At 38.1% G+C, this 23,520-nt stretch overlaps 1 protein-coding gene across 8 annotated transcripts in view; it reads right to left on the reverse strand.

The window, feature by feature from the left end:
• Positions 1-523: 523 nt before the first annotated feature.
• CREM (cAMP responsive element modulator) overlaps positions 524-23,520 on the reverse strand; it is a 35,898-nt gene continuing 12,901 nt past the window's right edge. For 2 of the 8 annotated variants that reach the window (XM_055708305.1, XM_055708303.1), the window contains 5 exons: positions 18,110-18,201; positions 17,822-17,967; positions 11,981-12,169; positions 3,379-3,535; positions 524-1,646 (listed from right to left, as the gene is read on the reverse strand). In XM_055708305.1, the coding sequence (XP_055564280.1) occupies positions 1,502-1,646; positions 3,379-3,535; positions 11,981-12,169; positions 17,822-17,967; positions 18,110-18,201 (729 nt within the window). In that variant the 3' untranslated portion in view covers positions 524-1,501. The other 6 variants (XM_055708304.1, XM_055708306.1, XM_014282518.3 and 3 more) reach the window with 6 other exon arrangements.

Raw genomic sequence — 23,520 nt, forward strand, 5'->3', positions numbered from 1 at the left:
AATTTTGCATAAGCATTATTTTCTTTCAAAGCACAATGGAAAGTTGGCACATACTGCATTTACCAGAACTGTAATATGGCTTAAGCGTGGGTTTATTTTAAAAAATCTTCAGCTCTCACCTATAAGCTATTCTGCAACCCTGTGAATCAGCAGATAGTTACTGTTTATTGGAAAGCTTCCTTCTCTTAAGTCACCTTTATTTCCTCTCAGTACTTTGCACAGTGTGAGAAGAATTACACCATCAGCCTTCACTATAGGCAAGTGTTCAGAATCTAGAACACAAAATATTCAGGATGCAAAACTGAATTTTGAAATACAGACTTCTAACAAATCAAATATCCTACAGAAAATTTCAGTAAATAGCAGCCATATAACAGGCAGCTTCTTTCAAGTATTTACAATATACTTAGCGTCACGTCACGAGTTTAGGTATGCCTTTTTCCTTTGTCCTCTTCCAAATACCCATGGGTTTTAAAGCATCTCAAATAACCAGGTATTTAAAGGAAATCAGACACTACACAGGTTAAACAACATAGTTCTATTAAAAACTATCTTTAACCATGGCACTCAGTGACAGCAATACAATACTCCTTTTCTGCAAAGCAACTAATATAAAAATATGCCATAAAATCATCTCTAGACTAGTATACTAGTACATACATGTAATCATAACATTCTTTTATAAACTCTTTCCTGAGATACCTTGGGTTGTTTGATTTTCTTGTATTACTGGATGCATTATCTTTTATGATTCATCTAAAACAATTGTAAAATATTTCATATGTGCAGGACGCTCAGTAACATGTAAAAAGTAGTATGTAAATATATGGCAAAGAAACAGCTCTTAGAAATTACGTGCTTTTTCACTTTGTTACATTTTTTTAACATTTGGCTCCTTGGGAGATGGAAGGGAGGAGCATGAGAGACCTGAAATTAGAGCTATGAATTGACAAAAAGCAGAAATGCATTTCAGGAATGTTAGGAGTTGGAATATAATATAAATGACACAAAGAGAAAGCCATAACTCATGTTGGCTATGTATTGCCTTATAAAGCAACTGGACATACTTTAGTCAGTTCACAGTATAATAAATATTTTCACTAATCTGTTTCGGAAGAGCCAATGTTTTTTAGGGTTTCAAGCTCCTCTGTAAGTTTCTTGTTCTGAACTTCTAGCACTGCAACACGACTCTCCAGACATTTTATGTATTCTTTCTTCCGACGACGACATTCTTTAGCAGCTTCCCTGCAAAAAGCAGAAGTAAAAAGTGCAAACAAAAAAGCCATTTGCATGCCATTAGAAAGCTCAGCAGAGTGTGGAGACTATGACAGAATTCCAAGTTTTGGAATAGCTCCCAAATGAGTCTGAAAACACTAAGCAAAACTGGGTTCCACAAGGGCCTCAAGTGTCTCGTTCTCAAGTTCATATGGCAATCTGTAGAATTGCTTCCTCTCATGCCTTGATTAAAGTTCATAATAAACGAGGTCCAAATGAAAGACAGTTACTCTGCTTTATGACAATAAAGATCTTTGAGGGCCTTGAGTTCCTCAATGAGAGTCTTGTTTTGGTTTTCAAGCACAGCCACACGATTTTCAAGACATTTGACATATTCTTTCTTCTTTCTGCGACATTCTCTGGCAGCTTCCCTGGAACCAATACAAGGCAAATGACTACAGGAACAGCCACAATATGGCAAAGACTGGATAAATGAAATTACCTGCAATCCCCGCAGTTCCACAATAACACCATCAACAACAACCAACAACCACCATTTGATTGCACAAACAGAACAGCAAATAACAGCCATAAGCAATAACATCGTTAACATACAATTCAAAACAACTAGAACTCGAAACAAATTCAGCATCAACAAATACAAAGATGGAATTAATAACACACAGAGGAACTGAGAAAAGCAGCAAGCAAATGATAACATATTGACTTGAATTCTACTAAACATTAAGACTGAAAGCAGCATTTCTTCTTCCAGTCACATTCCGTTTTGTGCGCTTATCAGGAGTATCATCATCTGCAATCAAAATCTTAAAACCAAAGCCAAAGAATTTCCTTTCAGAAAATACAAGCATAACACTACTCTCTTCAGATAAAAAGCTAGATGCCAATCTTACAACTTGCTGTAATTTTATTACCTTAACGTAACAATCTACAGTAAAGTTCAAGTCCAAAAAAATATAATTTATTAGCATTTTAGAACTCTCCACCTGGGCACATTTTGGTCACATGTGTCTGGGGTTTTTTTTTGCTGCCGGCAAATGGCAGCCTGAAGCCATTATCACAGCTCTGCTCAGATTTCTGTTATATTGAAACTAAACACTTTAGGTAGTATTTTCAGAAGCATGTCACTGAACATGCATTCGTTCCAGAAGTTGTTTTAGAAGTGGAAGTCCACTCCTTTAACATCTTGGAACGCAACAAATTGTGAGTGTGTAACTTTCCAGCAAGTTATATGAGAGATAACATAGATACTAGTTCTAAAACTGAAGAGAGGAGAAACAAAAGGGAGGCACAACAATGCAATGATCCTCATGAGTAATTTAAAATAGAGGACAGGCATGAGAGCAAAGCAATACCATTAATTCAATCATAAAGCAAACAGCTATTCAGTGAATTTAAGATCTGCACAACAGACTATTTCTTCCATTAAACTAACCGCCATTGATAGTGGTGGCTACACACTCGAAAAAGGAAAGAGTTCCCTAAGAACAACAAGAAGAATGCACAGAGAAAGACTGGCATTTACAGCATACAGTCAAGTCCATGTAAACTTATTAAAAAAAATAAATATATAGTCACCTCACACAACATGCCTCACAAAATGACAGAAGCACTGCACAATAACTTATCCCAGTAGTCAGCTATTTAGGAAAGTCTATAATTATCATTCCATCCTTGAATAAGTCCTCTTCACAGCATCATTAATGGACAGCTGCTAATGAGATTCTCAGATATTTTCCTAAGCAATTTTTTGCTGGGATGTTTTAGAATGACCAAACCCCTACCGGTCATTTTACTGTCAGTAGGAGTGGCAGGGAGAAATTTCAACAATAAGTATACCTCCATATCATCACAAAAATTATCAGAAAGGGACAACACTGATTTCTGAATTACCATAACATTTCTGAACTAATCATCCATGGTGGTACGGTCAACTCTAACTTTGCAGAGTTAACAGCCAATATTCAATGCTATAAGGATGTGGGATGACTGACAAAGAATTCCTTGCCTTCCCTTCATCAATCACAGGCAGTGCTCATGACCTTAAGAAGAAAACTTCATTAGAATGTTTTGGGCTTGTGGTTGTTTTTTTGTTGTTGTTTTTTTTTCCAACACTGACTATTAAATGTTGCACAGTCTTACCTATTTTTCATAAGTCTCAGCTCTCTCTTGCGTGTTGCCTCTTCTGCCAGTTGCTGAGGGCTATGCAAAGTCCCTGGCGAGGCTGCCATTACCACTCCCTGAGGTAAGGTAGTAGTGGGAGTCCGAATCTGGTAAGCCGGCATGTCTCCAGTGGCAGCTGCATAAAATAACCATATTTAAAACTTGATGGTAAAAAAGAACAAAGCAAAAGTCTCTCTGGAAATAAAAGATTTCTGTTGATGAGTCATCCAGCATCCCTGCTACATAAAATATTTCACAGGCCTGTAATGTCACAACTGTATTTGTTACCTTACTAGCATTTACTTCCATGCTGCAAAATAAGTTACCTAAATTGCTCTAGTATGTGGCCCCACTAGCCAGCCAGTCTGAAGCCTATGAAAGCTTCCACATGGCTCTCGTCAGACCACGTAGGGAAGGCTGTTTGGGAAACACTGTCAGAGCATCCACACTTATTTCTGTTTGCACAATCCCATGAGAAGAGGTCCTGCTGTTGCAGCCACTGAGGTTTTATACGGTACTCCTGTCCTCTAACAGAGGTTTTAGGAATCAGCTTGCCTCAGAAGTCAACTTTCTCCTCCTTTGCTATGATAGCAGCAGCACCAGCCCTTGGAACCCTGTGAGAGCTGCTGTTACTAAAATGAAAAGGAACAGACAAGTGCTCATGGTGAACAGGAGTATGTTCTTTGAGCAAAAGGACCACATATAGGATGCTACAGCATTAGCAGGCAAGAGGAGGTAGTGGTGGTTGCACAGGAAGGGATGTAGCTACACAGTAAATTGCAGTGCAAAAGTGCAGATCCAGCTCCTGAGCCCACCAGTTTTGAGCTCTCCCCAAGCTACAAGCAGATCTGAAATCTGACGTTATTTGGAACCAATACCTTTCTGATAGTCTCACCTTATTTCTTTTATTTCTAAGGACCTTTATTCCTACATGATGCACCCCAGCTTTAAAACACTGTGAAAGTCCTAAGTACTTGTACCTTGTCTGACATAGAAAAAAGTATCCCTCTTCAAATTATAAGCAAGTATTTTTCCTACTCCTTTCCACAAACATTTTATATTATCACAGAACAAAACTTCAAATTATCATTAAAGCAACTGAACATACTGAAACATGAACATACAAACTGAACATTCAAAGATGAAATTTCAGGGGCTGTTATAGTTGAAGTCTTTAAAGCAATATTCAAATAATGGAAAAACTTGTGTCATGGTTTAACATCAGCCAGCAGCTAAGCATCACACAGCCACTCAGTCACTCCCCACCTCACCCCAGGGGTGGGATGGAGGAGAGAATCAGAAAGGTTAGAGTAAGAAAACTCATGGATTGAGATGAGAACAGTTCAGTAATTGAAAATAAAATAAAAATAACAATCATAAACTGTAATGAAAAGGAAAATAACAACAACAAAAAAAGAGAAATAAACCCCCAGAAAAAGAAATGATGCAAATGAAAAACAATTGCTCACCACCAAATGACAGATGCCCAGCCAGTTCTGGATCAGCGCCCCCCAGCCAGCTTTCCCCCTAGTTTATGTACTGAGCACGACATCATATGGTATGGAATATCCCTTTGGTCAGTTGGGGTCAGCTGTTCCAGCTGTGTCCCCTCCCAGCTTCTTGTGCCCCCCAGCCTCCTCGCTGGCCAGGCAGTATGAGGAGCTGAGAAGTCCTTGACTTGGTATAAGCACTGCTCAGCAATAACTAGAACATCAGTGTGTTATCAACATTATTTTTGTTCTAAATCCAAAAGACAGCACTATACCAGCTACTAGGAAGAAAATTAACTCTGTCTCAGCCAAAACCAGGACAACTTGGAAAAATAAAATGTAGCCAAACACATTTTGAGGGGACTGATGGGTAAAGCAGTAAAGAGACATCAGTCAACTACAGGGGGAAAATCCCCCAAATCTAAATTTGATACAAAAACTATCATTATTAAGTTAATGCAGTGCTTTATTAATTAAATAAAAAAGATCAAGCTGTGTTTAGACTACAATTCTACCACCACGTCCTGAAATCATTATTAGCTTAAACATTTCGTACTTCCCCGCTGCCTCAGTCCTGCAGGTAGAAGTGTTTGCGATATTACAAAATGAACTGGACCAGTGAACTGACCTGGGTTACAGATAAACCCCTGGGGCTGGGGGCAGGGAGACAGAATTCAGCCCAGGACAGCCCTGTGAGCACTAACAGGCAGCCACTATGAATACAGGGCTTGGTCTTCTTGTACATCTGCAAGAGAATTACTTAACCCCTTCTTTAAGTTCTCCACATCTCTTAGCAGTCCCAGCTATGTCAATGGGACATATAGATACCTCTGCTCACTGTTTATAAAAATGGAATTTTAGAAAGACTTCAGCCTCACCTTTATGCTGGCCACATTACATACATTTTATAGATTGTATGGTAAGGACTACCTTTTTCTAATGGAAAAAACAAAAAAAGGTTAAAAAAAAAAAAGAGATGTTATCTCAGCATTAGCTACAATGCATTAGAAATCCAAGTGAACCATTTTGTAGATCAAGTCAGTCATGAGGAAAGACCCATAACCCAGGTCACCTCAGCCTGGCAAGACCAACTACTTTGTTGTCTTTGTTTGATTTACACTCAGATGTTAGCTAACAGGATTTACTGCTGCTGCTGCTAAGGGGACTCTGTGTGATAATGTACCTGCAACACAGCTTAACAAAAGTGAGTCCCTATCTCGGCTGGGATCAGCAAACAACAGGTAAGTAACAACATGTTACACGAATAATTTGAGCAGGTTTCAATAGTGTCTGTCCCTGCCTAACAGTTGGCTCACTTCTAAACCTACCAGCGTGGTAGGTTTTAGAGATAAGTAACCATTTTGGCAGTACAGAGCTTGTAAATTCAGACACCACGGTTTAAAAAGAAAAAAAGGATAGCACTGACAAAGTATCTTTTAGCTGCGCAGTAGTATGTGCTGTACGATACGGTATGGCAAATAGATTATTTCAAAGTCTGCAAATTTTTGTATAATATCTCAAAAAGTAAAGAAAACACTGTTTCCCCCAGAAAAGATGAAACAAATACCCCTGGAAAAAAAAAATCAGTTTAAACCTAGTAATGTTACATGTCTAGCACATGTTGCACAGAAGGGTACCTTCCATTTCAGCATCTGAGTCAGAAATCCCACACGTTGATCCAGACTGTCAAACCACTGTGGTTGTTTCTAATGAAACCCCATGGACGTTTAAAGTAATTTCTAACCTACCAGACGCAGGACTGAGACACTAACAAAGCAACAAACCTGAAGATGGTGTATTTCCCTAACACACTGCCCCAGGCCATTCCCTCCCCCCACCTCAAAATTACAAGGGAGTAAAAAGTCACTGAAAACCTGTAAATTGAGACTTATAAAAAGACAATTATTAACAGGAAGATAAACAAACAAAAAACAAACCACATCTGGAAGACTACAACTAACCTTGTAAATGAAGCTCTGTGAGAAATTAAATAAAAATAAGTTCCAAAAAATCAACCACCTTGTATCAGCAGGGTCTTGGAAAAAGTAACTTGCTGAACACTAGAGAGCATCCCTGCACTTGAGCTCTTTCAGTGACTACCCACGAGAAAAAAAGCCTGATGCATGCTATGAATTAGTCCATCTATTCTTCCCTTCTGTGAGTCATAACGATGGGACTAGATTATCAAAGGGTTTGTAACTTCACCACTAAACTGGCTAAACAAGGCATGAATCATTATCCCCGTGAGCTTAAAAAAAACAAAACGTCGACTTGGAGAAGATACTTATCTTCGGATTAATGAAACAATATATACCAGCAACGACACAGCACGTAGGTACCGGCTGTGAACTGGTTAACATTACAGATCTGCCGGAGGCAATTGACGAAGCAGAAAGGAACTGACTAAATCGCAGCATGACTTGGAGCTGACGTCAATGTGTATCTTGTTTGGAGTTTAACTTTTCCAGTTCCCTACTGCAACACGATTCCAGGAAACCTAATGACGTCAGCTTTTTGAACTCAATTAGCTGAGGAACAGACCATTTTAACAGCGAAGGAGAAAACAAGCAGGCATTACAATACTTAAAATTATTGCCCTCTCAAATTTGCTTGCGTTCAGTATTTTCTTTAACAATGAAAGCACAGGGTTTATTTACACTACTGAAACAATGCACACCTTTTCTCTTACACCTATGTTTAAGCCTATTTTAGCTATCAAATCTGAAGTGTTTATTGCTGAACTAAACCCCTGTCATTTTTACAAAATAAAAAAACCAATTATAGTAACATCTGACTACTTCCACAATAAAGAAGAATTTAAAGGAAGAGTGGTGGATCTTCAGCAAAATCCAAAAAAAGATTAGTTATCTGAATCATTCTGTGCAAGAACTCATGCACTAACAGTGATCTTTTTCCCCCCAAATGAAACTGTTAAAATTGCCCTGAAACCCTACACTGATTAGATATAGCCAGAAGCTATTTGCACCAGTTTTGAAAGATGAGAGTTACAGCAACAGGTTCAAAAGAAAACATAACAAATACCAACCAAGCACTGCTTAGACATCAAAAAATATCATGTAAGACACCAACAAAATTCTTACCTGTTTCATCTCCTGTTACAGCCATGATCAGCTTGTGCATACACGATTCTCCTGTTCCTCTAGAGAGCTCAGCATGAACTGTTCCAAACTAGCAAGCATGTGCAGGATTACAAGCAGGAGCACTGACATCACAGTGACCTCACTTGCTTACCACTGTCATTAATATGCTCTGTCACTGGAACAGCTCACTGAAACTGCAGCCCAAAGAACTCCTTTTCCAGTAAACCTTTTCTTTTCCCTCCCTCTGCCACATTTCTATAAGCCTAGCTTTGTTCTTTTGCCCTGAATTATTCATACAGCTGCAGAAAGCACTCACCACAAAGCTGGCTGTAAAGCAAGCCCTGAAAATTCACAGCACTGACAGACAGAAATTAAAACGTGGCTCTAGAATCCATGAATGAATCCAAATGATAAAGTCATGATGGGATAGAAAATAGGGAAATTTTGGAAAGACATGCAAAGTTTTGATTGGAGCAGTTCCACTAAAGGGCAGAGAACTCTGTCAGACAGACATGCAAGACAGGAAAGTTTATTAAGCTATATAATAAACAGCTAAATGAAAGGCTAAAGTGCCTTCCTTTGCAGGGGGGAACCCACAACCCACTCATTTAATTTCAGTTAAAAGCTGCAGAAACGATCAAAGAAAGCTGCAACAGAGCAAGTCAACCCAAAGCTAGTGATTTCAGATGCTGTAACAGGCAGAACAGTAACTCGGGGTAAGGGCTACCTCTCCCCCGTTCCCCCCTTTTTCAAAATAAGTCCAAGAGACCTGGTTGTGGTTGACTTAATTTTAAAAAGTAACAAACCAACCAACCAACCCCAAACACCTCAGTTCTAACACATTTACTCCTTATTTACATCAATTTACATGAAATTCAGACCAACAGTCCAAGTACGGGTCTGTATGTAGGTCATCGCAAACTTCTAAGGCTCTTGTCTGTAATAAACAAATTCAGACTGGTGATTTGTCAGCTGTGAAACTATGCCAAGGACAACAATAATGGAAGCATCGGTGCAAAAAAGGAGTGCCCTGTGATTACAGGACCACTTCAGGATCATATGAACAGAGGATCAGAACTGAAACACACAAGAAATTCAAGCCACCTATCTCAAATATCACTCTTTATATTACTGACATACTATGAAAACACACATAGATCCCAACAGAATGACTTTTGACACAACATTTCTATGCTCATTACCATTAATAATTGAACGTTTTCTTTTGCTTCAGCTAACAAAAAAAACCCCTTATCTCTTATTAGGAAACTGTCAGGGCATCAGAACTGCCTCTTATTTTGCCTATGAATGTAAACTTGTAGCAAATGAAATACCACTCAGTAGGATCAACACCTTTGGCACTTTTATATTAATGCTTTTTCCCTATCACAGGTTATCAGAAAATATCAAGCACAGGGTTCATGTGATGCCATCCATTATTACATGAAATTCATCAACAAATACTTCAGAAAAAAATATAAATACATACGGTATCTGAAAGACTCTGAAACATCTTTTCTACCCTAGGACTGACATTTTTTATATTTTCTTTCTTTCTTGTACTTCTACAATTATTACAAATGAAATTTACATGCTGTCTACCCAAAATAGTTATAAAAATATACATAAGTGGAAAGGTTACTAATTGGAATGTTGCTTTCCTATTATAATCTATGCTACCACAATATTAGGTAAACAATCAACTACAAAGCGTATGTAAATAACAGATGTTCATAAACTACATTCCCACAGACTTCCTAGCATAGGCAAGATTACCTATAGTAAAAATCTGTATATCCAACTAATTCAATTGTCTTACTCCATCTTAAACAAGTCAGGTTTGTTGACAATATGCAATTATTACCTTAAAGAGATTCATATTCCCATAATCATTGTCAGATGCTTTCATGCTCTTTTTATAAAATATTTTGTTTAAGATTTTCCCATATTGATAGCATGTACAATAAATTGAAACCTTTTATCTTCTCATAATCTCCGAGTTTATGCACACTTAGTATTCCCTTTCTATTTTTCCCTGTACATATTATGTAGCGTTTTTCTTCTGTGTCAACAACTATGAGCATCGCTAAAGCACTGGGCTTTGTTTGGGCCAAAGGAATAGAGAATTCCAGGAAGTCAGCTTCTCTAAGCATGGACAGAGAACAAACCAATTTAGTTAAAAGTATCTAGAAGCTTCCAGAAGCAGGTATAGCAGATATTCAGTAACTGTCTCTGAATCAGTTTTGAAAGTTTTCATCACAGGCAAGACACTTAATGGACTATGCAAGCCCATCACTGAGACTATTAAATAGATATTAGAGGACAGCCCTATCAGAGAATAATGCTGTGACACCGAGTCTGTAAAGGAAGGCCATTCAAATGGAATTCCCGAGGACTGAAATTCTGCCAACTACAATCCTAAATCCTGTGCTTCTTCACAGACTGGGGAGGTTTTACAAAACAACTGAGGAGCTACTCACTCTGCCCCTGAAGCTCTGAAGAATCAAAGCAATACATAGAAAATACTACAGTCAACCTGGAGAGACAGAAAAGTCCTCTAATTTAAGAGATGTGTACGCACATGTATAGAAAACATATTAGACATACTCAGAAAACATGTACTACCAGAGTGGGAAATTTGCTTGGGGGACAGCCAAATTTGAGTCTTAAGGCTTTGCGCTAAGAATGTATTCATAATAATATTCAGGGAAGTTATAACAGTACTTTCTGTGTGATGAAAACTAACATTTTAGCTACGGGTTTTTCACATGATAACTTTAGCGCTTCCTTGAAATGCTTCTGAAAAGTCTTGGGAATACAATGTATTTCAGCAAAGAATTAACCAGAGGCAATGGGAGAATTCAAATTTGGTATCATTATTTAGCATTGTCTCAACAAGTTCAGGTATCTACAAGCTATTAGCTTTACTTACATCCCGGGCTTTCTTTACAGCAAAGGGAGAGAAACTGCCATTTAAAGACAGAACTTACTTCAAACATCCATATTAGGGCAAAAAAGCACCTCAGCTTGGACTTCACAAACTAACTCAGATATCTGTGTCTACATTTAGTCAATGGCTTTCATCCACTCCATGAATACACATTTAAAGTCCTCCTAGCTCTAGTCATGGTTTATTTCAGATAGCTGTTTTGGTTTAAAGCATTCACACAGCCCTCCCCTCCCTACTTCTGTGTACTAATTCACAAAAAGTAGGGAAAATAAACTCCCTCTGTCCTCCTGGTAGCCATTGATTTAGTGTCTCCATAAAGAAATCTCTTCCCCATTTTCAAATGTTTTCCTCAGTGTAACCCAAATCCCAGCCCTACTTCCCTTGGTATCAAGAAGAATCCAAGATACCTTTGGCATTTCCCAAAAGCTAGGAACAGGGCAGGGGGTGGGTGGGGGGGAGGAGGGGGGAAAAAAAAAAAAAAAAAAAAAATAGTAGTTCTGCATACACTACAGTCAGATTAAAGAATTCACTATTCACAGTTCAATTCACATGTGTACATACATTTTATAGGATCTACAAAGTGTTCTGTGACAAAACTAGTTTCAGTAAGGGATCTCCTTTCTAATAACTACGAGTCATAAGTTGCAAGAAAATTCTGCCCTCAAGATATCCAAAGAACTTTAGAACTTCTGTTTTATTACAATTGATTAACTGCTGAAAAAAAAATCAGTTTCATATGCATCCTCAGCATCTCATTTCAAACTGTAACAGCACCTTTACTGCAATTAAACATCTCTCTCAAAGTCTGGACAACAGAATTCAAAACAGAAAGTGATTTTATACTGTTATTTCCTTCTCATAACTTTTTAAGCTTTAGTAGCAGCTGCTTTACTGAGCAGAGAAACAGTCTCCAAGACTGTCTTTCATCTTGTTATGCATAAATATTTTAATAGTGCAATAATGTCAACACAAAATAAAAAGCCTTTTAAGAAAAATTCTTTATGTGAAAACCCAAAATGCAGTAGACTAATAAAACATACCTTGAACAACAACTTGGCTTCCAGGAACAAAAAACTGTTGTGCGCCATCAGGTGATTGTCCTGCATATTGCACAATGGTAGCACCTGGTTGAGGAGCTCCTGAATTTGTCATTGTTAAAGTCTGTAGTCCATGGGCACCATCAGAAATTGGATTAGAAATCTGGACTGTACCACGTTGAGTTATAGTAACTAAACATAAAAAGGAAAAATAAAGTTAAGCAATAGAAAGAAACAGAACACACGTTAAAATGCCCATCTGCCTTCTTAAAATAAAGTCTGATAGGACCCCTGGTCCTCTCCTTGCTTAAAGGTCAATCGTACAATAAAACTTTCATAATGTTAATACTGATTTCCACAAATATAAAGCCTATTGTGTAGTATATGGCACGCATGTAACAGATATAAAGCAGTATTCCACGTTTTCTCCCTGTGCTTCCAGAAACGTTAACTCTCCTAAAATAATTTTAATACCAGAGCAAAATAATTTTAATACCAGAGCTCCTAGCTACACAGAGTCATTGTTGTTTTTAAACACTAATGTAAAAATGTTATTAAAAACAAAAAAAAAGAAAGAAGACAAAGGAAGAGCAAGTCCTCTGAAACTCACAGTTCTTTCCTTAGTGTAAGAAAAAGTCTAGCCCAAGTTGCACAGAGAAGTACCCGCTCAAGCAGGTCCGTGTCTGCCTTACCCTGGGGGCCACAGAGCTGCACACAGTACTCCCTGGGAGGTCTCACAGGAGCCAAATAGAGGGGCAGAATCATCTCCCTCGACCTGCTGACACTTCTTTTGATACAGCCCAGGATGCAACTGGCATTCTGGGCTGTGCACACACATTGTCAGCTCACATTCAGTTTTTCATCCACTGGTACCCCAAGTTCTTCTCCACTCTCAATCCACTCACTGCCCAGCCTGTTTGGGATTGCCCTGACTCATGTGCAGGCTCTTGCACTTGGCCTTGTTGAATTTCACAACGTTTGCAGGGGCCCATCACTCTAGCCTGTCAAGGTCCCTCTGGATAGCATCCCTTCTCTCTAGAATATCAGTGACAACACTCATCTTGGTGTCATGATGTTAAATAATACTGGTCTGAATACAACCCCCTGAGGGCCATCATTTGTCATTTAGTCTTTTGAGTGTGACCATTCAGCGAATTCCTTATCCACCAAGTTTTCCACCCGTCAAATCCATGTCTCTTATGTTAATTAAAATACTCCTGGAACTTTTAGATGAGAACCTAATTCCCAAGAAGTAACAAAATTCTTTCTCCCCCAAATGAAATTTAAACTACAAACACTGTATTTAAAGTGGTCTGAGATGGAACAAGTCATATATAAGTATGGATTCAGGACTGCAAACTCCTCTGATTTCACTGTCAGATTCACAGTATTTGATGACATTCTTGAAGGTTCAGCTCTGGTTATCTGCATACATGATTTGTTAGACACCCATGTGAGTTTTGGAGACAGCTGATTTCAAATGTTCTGTCTTGACAACAGTAAGTTACCTTCAAAGTACATCATCAGATAATAAAACTTCCAAGAGCACTGAGATACTAACAGTTTATTAGTAAATTAGACAACAGTAACTGATTTTTTCAGAGTGTAGTAGTTATCTACCAAAATTGCCAAATCAGCTTATTTTTGGGGAAAATGGGGAATTCCTCTCATGCTGAAGGAAGCAGAGCCCTACCTGAAATACTGGAACAGGGTTCAGCATGGATCTTCAGTCCTATCCTTGGAATGGGGAACATGTCACGTAGGAACCAGCTGAGCACAAAGGCTCCATAAGGCATTAAGGAAGGCCAGGCTGGGGTAGGGTGTGGGGGTGTGTGGAAGAAAGAACAAAAGAGCAACATGATGCTTCAGTTGGCCTCCAAAGCAGAAAATGCCCTATTTTGGGGCAGGGTGGAAGAGGGAGAAGCAAGAAAAATAAATAGTCTCCTCTATTCTTCATGAGATCCAGAACAAAAGCAGGTTCCCAGCAGCATGCGAGCTTCCCAGCAGGGTTTGCACCTTTGCCTCCCAGAGGAGCTATACACAGCTGAACTCTGCCTCTCACAGAGTTAGCATCAAAAACTGTACGTCTACACCATCATAGTACCAAACCACATAAAAAAAGTCCATTTGGGTTCCTCAGCAGTAAAATATCAGCACAGAATCATACAAGGTTCTTGGCTCCACGGTAAGCCTGGGTAAACAATTATGTCACAACTGCCCTGCAATTATTCATTCAGATCTCAATCCAGTACTTGACAAACAAAAGTGAACTAACTCCTGCAGCTGCCTCCCTTACAGGACTGGGTCTTGCCGTATTAACAGAAGACGACACTGCTCCCACTCCATTCACTGTCCTGATCCCAACCACGGCACAGACTTCTGTTGTGCTGGAGCTCTACTGGAAACTGGACTTTCTACAAAGAGTGTAGGACTTTCCTGGAGAGTTCCTGGAGTTGTACATCATGCAGGTGGATGTACCTAAGTGGCATCTTCTTTTCCAGCTAGGACTGAAAACAATACTAATACCATTCTCTGAGTATGATTAACAGCTCTAATCAGAAAAATCTGTTCTTTCTTTCCTCTCCAAAACTGGGAAAAGCAACTGAAGGTTTTACCCCAAAAGATTTCCTAATTCTCCCATCGTTAAAAACCTGTCCTAAGACAGCAAGCAACCCAAACAGATGGCAGAAGAACTAGTAATTTTAATTTCCTCTGCATTGTTTCAGACAGAACATCACGACATGCACAAGTAGGCAAAGGGCTCGGAGGGAGTGGCTGATTCACACACTCCAACTGAACAAACAACTCTTGCATGGTTAGACCACCACCACAGGTGAGGCAAACCAGTTGGTTTGGGTTTTTTTCCCAGTATTCAATAACCAACATGACAGAACTACAGCCAACAGAATAGGTTTGTAGTCAGATCACCCTAAAAGGCTCCTATACAAGACACCACCTTATGCAAAACTATGCATTGCCCTTACAGAAAGATAACACGTATGTTGACGGAGGTAACTGGGAAAGACATTAAATCTATCTGGTCCTGCCTGTCAGTCTATCTGCTTCCTTAAGCGAAAGCCAAGAAGCTCAGAGGAAAAAGGTATTTGGAAACCATGGCAACATACCATTTTGGCTGGTAAAAAGTACAGAACAGCCATTGATGTTGCTAATAGAAAAAAATATATTTATTTTTCAGAAAAAAATACTCATTAAGTTCTTCCAAAAGTCAGTCATCCCAGACATCCAGACACCAACATACAGTCAGAATTATCTTTTCAACTAAACTGCCTTTGCTATGCAGGAATAGAGAGAACAGTAGAGAAAACAAGGAAACAGCAAACATACTAACATATGGTATCTGTTTTAAACTAGGGCACAGTATATATGGCTGTAGTGACACTGCAAGACCAGTTCTTCATTGCCATGGACACTGTACAAGCTTAATGCATAAGCTGCTGGATGCCTGCACCAGTAAACCCGTACAATCAGTGCTGGCCAAGAAGAGAGCAGAACTTGGATATACTAGTGATAAGTAGAAATAAAGAACTATTGACAGAAGACATAAAGATAACAGATACATGTAGTGACCTGCATCATATCCAGACTGGAATCAACACAGGAGATGGAGCATCCCATGCTGTGTTCCTGGTTTTAGCTAACAGTAGTTCCTGAGGACCACAGTCAGCCAACGGGCTGGCTGCTCAGAAATGGTGCAAATCTGTGCCTTATACACCTAGAGGACTAGAAGTCAACAGTCAAGCTCTCTTTGGTAAATTTCAAATTAAGACCCCCTCTACTACAAGGAGATGACCATCCTTGCTACCTCTTGGTACCAATTTTTCCTAACCAGAACTAGGGGAGAACACAGAGACTGCACTGAAGCAAAAGATGTGTGATATTTTAACTTGTAGAGTTGAAGTTAAGAAAAAATAAAATCAAATTAATGAACTAATAAATTAGGTAAGAAAGAACATTTCCAGGAAGACAAAGTGCTCAAAACAAATTTTTTGAGCCACAATCAGGAGAGTCCATGAAGGCTGACATTACATGCTGAAGTATGCCTCATTAGGGCTGAGAACCTATTTAACAAGTTAAATTACCTTAAATACACAGCACGTTTTAGGTACGAGTACAACTTAAAGAAAAAGCAGCATAAACCAGAAATCTATGCTTGGCTCATGTGAAAGCCAAGTTTAAATTAAGGTAAATAAGATTTTATTAAATTTTTGTGGACTCTTAATTCTAGCACATTGTTGGTGATGCTCTCTTTTTCTTGATTTTTCAGAAGTATCTAATTGAACAAGAAAGCAAAAATGGTGAATTTCATTATTCTTTTATACGAACTCTGTCACTATGACTTATAGCTATGTTCCAATTAAAACATCCTCAGTTAATAATCACCACCTGCAAGACATTGCTAGTAAAAGTACAACTCTGGTGTTCTAGAGCAACCTATGATGAAGAAGCCTGAACTCTTAATTGTTTAGAAATCCTAAAGGTTTGAAGGCTCACTAGAACATAGTACAGACACCACAGCACTTCTTTTTATGCCTTGAAATTGCCAAATTTTTTAATTTTTAATTTTAACTAAACCTCAGCCAAACCAATTAAAAAATAGAAGTAAACAATTTAATTTGGTCAAGAATACCTGCCAGATTCTGTACTGGATCACTTTAATTTAGTATGACCACAAGTTCACAGAAGAGAGCACTTCAGATGCTGGACATCATGAAGCAGACATTATGTCTATAACTTACAGAAAGGGTAAGAAAAGCAGTTCAGAGGCCCAAGTAAAATTACTGTCTATAGTGAAGGGGTAGATAATATTATAGACAAATTCTGCTTTCTCAGGGTTGACGATTACTTTAGTTGCATACATTAAAAATAACTGAAGAATTCTAGAGGGTGACCAGAACACATATAAAAGAGGATAGAATGGCCCTCTAGTTGTCATTGCACTGTTTTAACAGACTTCCTCTGTTCTTTCATTTCAGGAAGAAAACTCACAACATTTCTTTTGCAATTTTCCTGTCATCATTATCAAAAGGGAAGATACCTGCATTTCAGTCTGTTGACACATGAAAAGGCATGAAAAAAAACCCACAACCCAAACAAATGTAGGAGTGAAGCTTTATCCAATATATAACAGAAAAAAAAGAGTTATTAGAAAGTTATCCCTTAGATGACATATGATTGTGCCCAAAGCAACTACGGGGAGCGAGTTACGTGATATTTTTAACATAAACGAAGGTATTAAACCCACAGGTCTACAGAACAGAAGCATGAATCTTAACTTTTAACTTGCATTTGGATCTATCAGATGTTGGATGACCTGAATTCAGGTTAATACTTAGAGTGCTCATACTTGATAACTAGGAGAGGAAAAGACATAGTTCTTTTAAGAAAGAAAATTCAAAGTTAAGAAATAATTTCATGCTCCACCCTTACAGTTAAAAAAAAGCCTGTCGCTAATTGTCATTCCATATAACAGACAGCACTAATACATACCAAATCACAGTAACTGGAAACTGCAGTGATTTATAACACTAAACATTCACATAAAACTGCCAACATTTTTCATTTCACTTGAGCCTCACCTTCACATTTTTCATGTATACAAGTTCTAGGACAAAATCTAGCAACCAATCATTACAAGAAACAGACTGAAAGTCTAACACACCCATGTTAGAAGAAATCAAATATAAAAATTGAAACTGTTTGGAAATACAGAAGTTTTCATTCTTCTTCACCAAAATCAAACATGTCTACTTAAATATGGAACTCAGAAACAAAGGTGTTCCTATATGTGTTCTACAACATCACATAGTATCTTTGCAAACATACTGTATTGCCTTGTGTTAGTATGGTACAGGCTGGTTGGCATGTCCATTGGAGAAATTCCAGAAGGTGCTCCTTCATCTTCTGACTTTTCTTCTTCTTCAATCTTTGGTATTGCAGGAACATCTGATGAAAGTTCATTCAAAATTTTTCTAAAAAAAAAAGTAAATTATTTTATATATTTGAAATTCCATATCCATGAGAAAATTAAGTCACTGGCTTTTCTCAGACAGATTTGCTAAAATATATAAGCTGCCTTCAAAAAGGAGTAAAACCAAAATTAAAAGCCCTTACCGGTATGAAGGCCTTCTTGAAAGTATTTCCCTACGTTTTTGAGAATCAGTTATCCCTTCTGATTCTGCAGATTCATCTGCAATCGATGCTACCTGTAATAGCAAAGTTTCTGAAATTCGTAACTTCGTTAAAAAAAAAAAAAAAAAGAAAGAAAAGATTGCAACAGAGTAAAAGATTATATCTAAAAACTCCTTCCATGTTTGCACACAGGAAGTTTGTGCACTTTTTTATCACTAATTGTGATCTTGGACTTCCTTTTTCCAAAGCAAATCACAAATTATGAGGTTAGCAACACATAGCCACTTAGATGACATCTTCCATTTGAAAAAGAAAAAAAATCAAAGTGATCCAGGTTACTTTTTTGTGAATGACACCTACAAAAACTACTGAAAACAGATGATTTAAGTATAATATAATATACAATTTAATTAGCTTTTAAACTGAAATTAAACATTTGAAGTATGGAATATTGCACTAATGCAATAGTCCATCACCTTAAATAATAGTATACAATACAAAAGCCTCTTCACAACCACACAAAAGCTATTTTGAAAATAAGTTTATTTAAATATATACATTTATTACACTACCAACACATATTCATAAATACATATACATCACTTAGCAACACTCTGCAAGTTTTAGGAACCCCTGACAAGTCCACAATGTCTCATTTTCTCAGACCTTTATTAGCAGTGTTTTCACAGGTTCTTTTTCTCTTAAAATTACCCAAGATGACATTAAGGCCCAGAACTGAATCACACTTTACCAGCAACTATCTTATTACACATGACTGAAAGCAATTATTGAACAAGAAAAACACACTATTTTCTTGATTCATTCAATTTCTCCGAACTACTGGTGTCTAAGATTTCCGAACTGAAACACTGCTGTAAAGTTAGTGTGGAAAATGACCTTTTCACATAAAGACAGACCAGACTGCAGTTTCAGACTCAGCACCGTGTTAAGCTAACACTGAACCAACTTGAGTTATGTGACTAGAAGACTCAAGTGTTTGACCTGGGTGCAGCAAAGCCTTCCCTGCAGCTCAGGGAAGACAAGAAAGACCTCTAGAACTAATGCAGCTGCCAGGCCTGAGTGCTTGGTGCTAGAAACAAAACCTGCTTGACCTCATCAGAAAATGGCTGGAAGGTTCTGGAAATTTAAAGGCCTGGGTCACCCCAACTCAAAGAACGCTTGAAAGAACTACAGGTTATTGCAGAATGACATTGTCTCTTCACTTGTTAGTTTTATTACATTCCAGTTCTGTGTAAAAAATACTTAATGTAGCCTCATTTATTTATTATATATATATTATTATTTAATGTAGCTGGGTAATACATAGGAAATAACATTAAAACTCTACACCAGCTTAACAACAAAGACCACCTAGAAATCATGAGAGGTACTTCTGCATGTCTATAGATGTATAGCCCCAAACCAAACCAGAGCTGACTGACAGAAATACAAAAGCTTCAAGAAGTCCGTAAGCATCCTTTCGCGGGATGGACCAATGCTGAACAGCACAGTGATGTTCTGAAAGGCATTTCTCTCCAGTGCCCTATGGCAATGTGCTTGTCGATCAACCTTCAAGCCTCTGGCATACATAAACCTTCCAAACTAAGACAGTACTACACAGGCAAAAGCCTGGGCATCCTATCTCAAAACAGAACTCTCATTCTACAGGGGGAAAAAAAATAAAATAAAAATCTATTTGTCTCAAGACAAATAGCAGGAAAGCAAGACCTTAGTGCCTTGAAATGTTCCCATTCCACTAAGGGTTATACCAATAGCCACAACTAGTTTGTGAAGATGGCCAAAGCCAGGAACAGTCATACTTTGGGAAGAAGGTAAGGAAATCACAAGATGATTTAAGCATTTTAATGTGGAAGAAGACATTTTCTGCACTTAACTCCGAAAGTTGTAATTTCCATCAAGACAAAGATAAATTTAGCATTTCAGTTTGTTCCGATAGCAAGCAACCACATTCACAATGCTAATCAATGGAAACCATTGTCATTTTCTCCTGGACATCATTCAGACTTCAACTTTAACATATTGCTCTGCATTTGAACAAATATAACTTTGAGCTCATGTTAGTCTGCCAATACATTATACATTACAGGGTGGTGAGCAAGTAGAAAAGTCAAATAACAATATGAACAACCTTCCTACAAGTAAAATGACAGTAACAGAACAGTAAGGAACATTACATAGGTAAGCATTTTTTTCATCCAAAAAGCAACAGCATTACAAGAAAAAATTTTGAGCACCTTCTGGTTTAAAGCTACAACTGTTTGAGGGAGAGGTCATGCAAGTTTTAATGTCAACCTTCAGCATACTTTTTTTTTTTTTTTTTAAACTGATATAACTTCCCAAGTTCCCCACTGTCTGGCAGAGACAGGATATCAAGTTAAAGCCAAATTATCTGGAGGAGATGCCAGGTGGCAGGATAGTACCTAAGAGGATCACAGAAGGCTGAACAACCTCTGTAATGGAGTCTTTTACAGCATCTTCAAGTCCTTCTTATAGAATCACCTTATTTGCCATTAGCATGCTCAAACATAACAAAAGCGAAACCCTGGAACCAACTAGTCAGTATTAATCGGACACAGCTTCCCTGTCTCTATTCCTCTGGCAAAAGGAAGACAGACAGAGTTCACTCAGTACAACAAATAGTTGACTTCCACTCCCCTAAGATGACACACCAGCAGCTGGCAAGAGAATCCTGCGAAACTCCTCCTTCTGAGATTTGGAGTGAGACCTCTGTTTTTGCCTCTAAGTTCTGACTATACTGACTTGAAGAAAAGCATTGATGGAAACTGGGAACGACTATAATATGTTTACCTGATAAAGTTCACTCTGGTAAATTACAGTTAGAATTCTATTTAAAAAATATTTATTTTGAATACTCTGATTTTACTTCAAATTTGACCAAACCCAACTCTCTTAACATCTACTGCACCTGTTTCAATAGTGATCTAGTTTCAATACCTCACCAGGTCCCACCATCAATACCTACAACTTACAAATAAAATATTCAGTATCTGGCCAAGGTTTTATTCTTTTTCTCAAATCTCTGAGATAAATGATACTTACATACGCCTTTGTATCTATTACACTTGAAAGCTACTAAGAAGTCTCAAACATTAAAGATAGCTTCTCAAGAAGACTGACAACACGTCTTTTCTTTAACATGTTGATGACTGCAGGTAAAACAGTTCACACATAACAGGTGTATAGTCTCCCTTACTAGAGATATCACTTCTATTTGCAAAAAGCAATTCGGTTGACATTTCACAATCAGGTTTTAAGAAAACTAGAGGAAAAGCATTCCTAGCTACAAAGAATAACACCAATGGGAGGCCAAGTCAATTTCAAAACACTGTAAATTCTTTCTCTCTAGTCTTTTTCACTATTTAAAAGCTGTGAAAACTCTTAAGCATTTTGCACTGGTCCCTGTTTTCATACAATGGTTTGGGTTGGAAGGGATCTTAAAGATCATCTAGTTCCAACCCCACTGCCATGGTCAGGGGCACCTTCCAATAGACCAGGTTGCCAAAAGCCCCATCCAGCCTGGGACTGAACACTGCCAGGGATGGGGCATCCACAGCTTCTCTGGGCAACCTGCTCCAGTGCCTCACCACCCTCCACAGTTAAGAACTTCTTCCTTCTAGCTAATCTTAATTTAAATCTTTGAGTTTAAAGCCATTACCCCTTGTACTATCACTACACGCCTTGACAACAAGTCCCTCCCCAATCCTTCCTGTAGGGTCCCTTTCAGTACTGGAAGGCCACTACAAGTTATCTCCAGAGCCTTCTCTTCTCTAGGCTAAACTCCAACTTTCTCAGCCTGTCCTCACAGCGGAGGTGCTCCAGCCCCCTAATCATCTTCATGGCCCTCCTCTGGACTTGCTCCAACAGATCCATCAGCAACTTTAAACATGTGACGATTTGCCAAACAAATGTTTATTTTGAGGTTGCTCTTATTTTTGGTCTTTACATATCCACACCCACAAAAAGCAATAGCAGATGCTTTAACAGGGCCTGCTTAAATCAACAAGGATTCACTTGAATACAATATGTTTACTTACATTACATCTTCAAAAACAGAGTATGAGATATTTGCAAATTTATGAGTTTGTAGACTCATTAGAAACATGTTCACAGAACTTAAGAAAACTGAAAAACTGCAAGATATGCTGAAGAAAGGGCATGTTATTACACAAATTTGCTGTTGTGTAAGTTCAGGGTTCCAAGACACAATTTCTTAAAAGATAAACAGGAAGCATTAAGGAATCGCTACACAATGCTTGTAGAGCTGCTACTGCTTGGCAGTTTGCCACCTTCCCCCCTGCCATTTCCTGCACCATACGAGTATATTTTGCAGCACTGACTGGTAGGAATGAAGAGAAACTAAAGATGGGGTTGAGAGGAAGAGTTATGAGGCACCAAATAATTCATGAAAATGTAACAATAGAAGAGCTAACCTGAACAGCTAGCATGTGTGGTGACTGAATGACTGAGGGCTGTGTGGCTTGAATGACACCCTGGACATGAACAGTTTGACCAAAAGGCAACTGCACTAGCATTACAGCTGGGCATACTCTTCCAGCACTTGACACAGCTACAGAAACTTGCAAAAATTACAATCATCGTGTTTAAGTAACATGCCTTAAGACTTCAGCAAATGCTTTTAGAAGTGATGCTAAAACAAACTGGTTTTGATGCCACATCTAAAATAGCTTAATGTGTGTAATTATCAGACGTAGAGATAAACTAGTTTTATCAAGTAAAAGTTTGGTGTGTATGCCCATTCCAAATGGTATGGAAAGCTTAAAATTGTCCCCTAACAAACCGTAAATATATTTTTTTTTCCTTCCTCCAGGGACTTCATTATTGGTTTTTTTTTTTTAGTTAAAAACAACTCTAAGCTACCACACACTAAATTTTCTCTCACTAGCATGAAGGTTAGGAAGAACCTTAAGAAATGTTACAAAAATACCAGTATTCACTGAAGTAGTATGGTGCTGCAACAGCATACAGGGCAAAATGCTCTTAATAAATTAAAAAAAAAAAAAAAAAATCCAGACCTGCTTTGGTTTTGCTTTGTTTTAGGCAAGAAGTTATGCTTTTCAGACAGATGTCTCAAGAGATCAGAGCTTTTCAGACAGAAAAAAAACCCTGTTCAATAAAGCAATGCATGGCTTTGTAAAGTGATTTAGTTTAATAAATTCTCTTTACATATATGTATTTATACATCAAGCAAAACAGAGCTGGAGTGTATCACTGCTTCAATACAACAACAAAATAAAGAACAGCTGAACCTTATTTAAGCCTAGCACAGCTCAAGAAAGTGTTCTGTTTAAGAATAATCCGATCCCTTTTTCTGATGACATTTTAAGAGTACC

Source organism: Falco cherrug, chromosome 4 (genome assembly GCF_023634085.1).
Source record: "Falco cherrug isolate bFalChe1 chromosome 4, bFalChe1.pri, whole genome shotgun sequence".
Lineage (NCBI taxonomy): Eukaryota > Metazoa > Chordata > Aves > Falconiformes > Falconidae > Falco > Falco cherrug.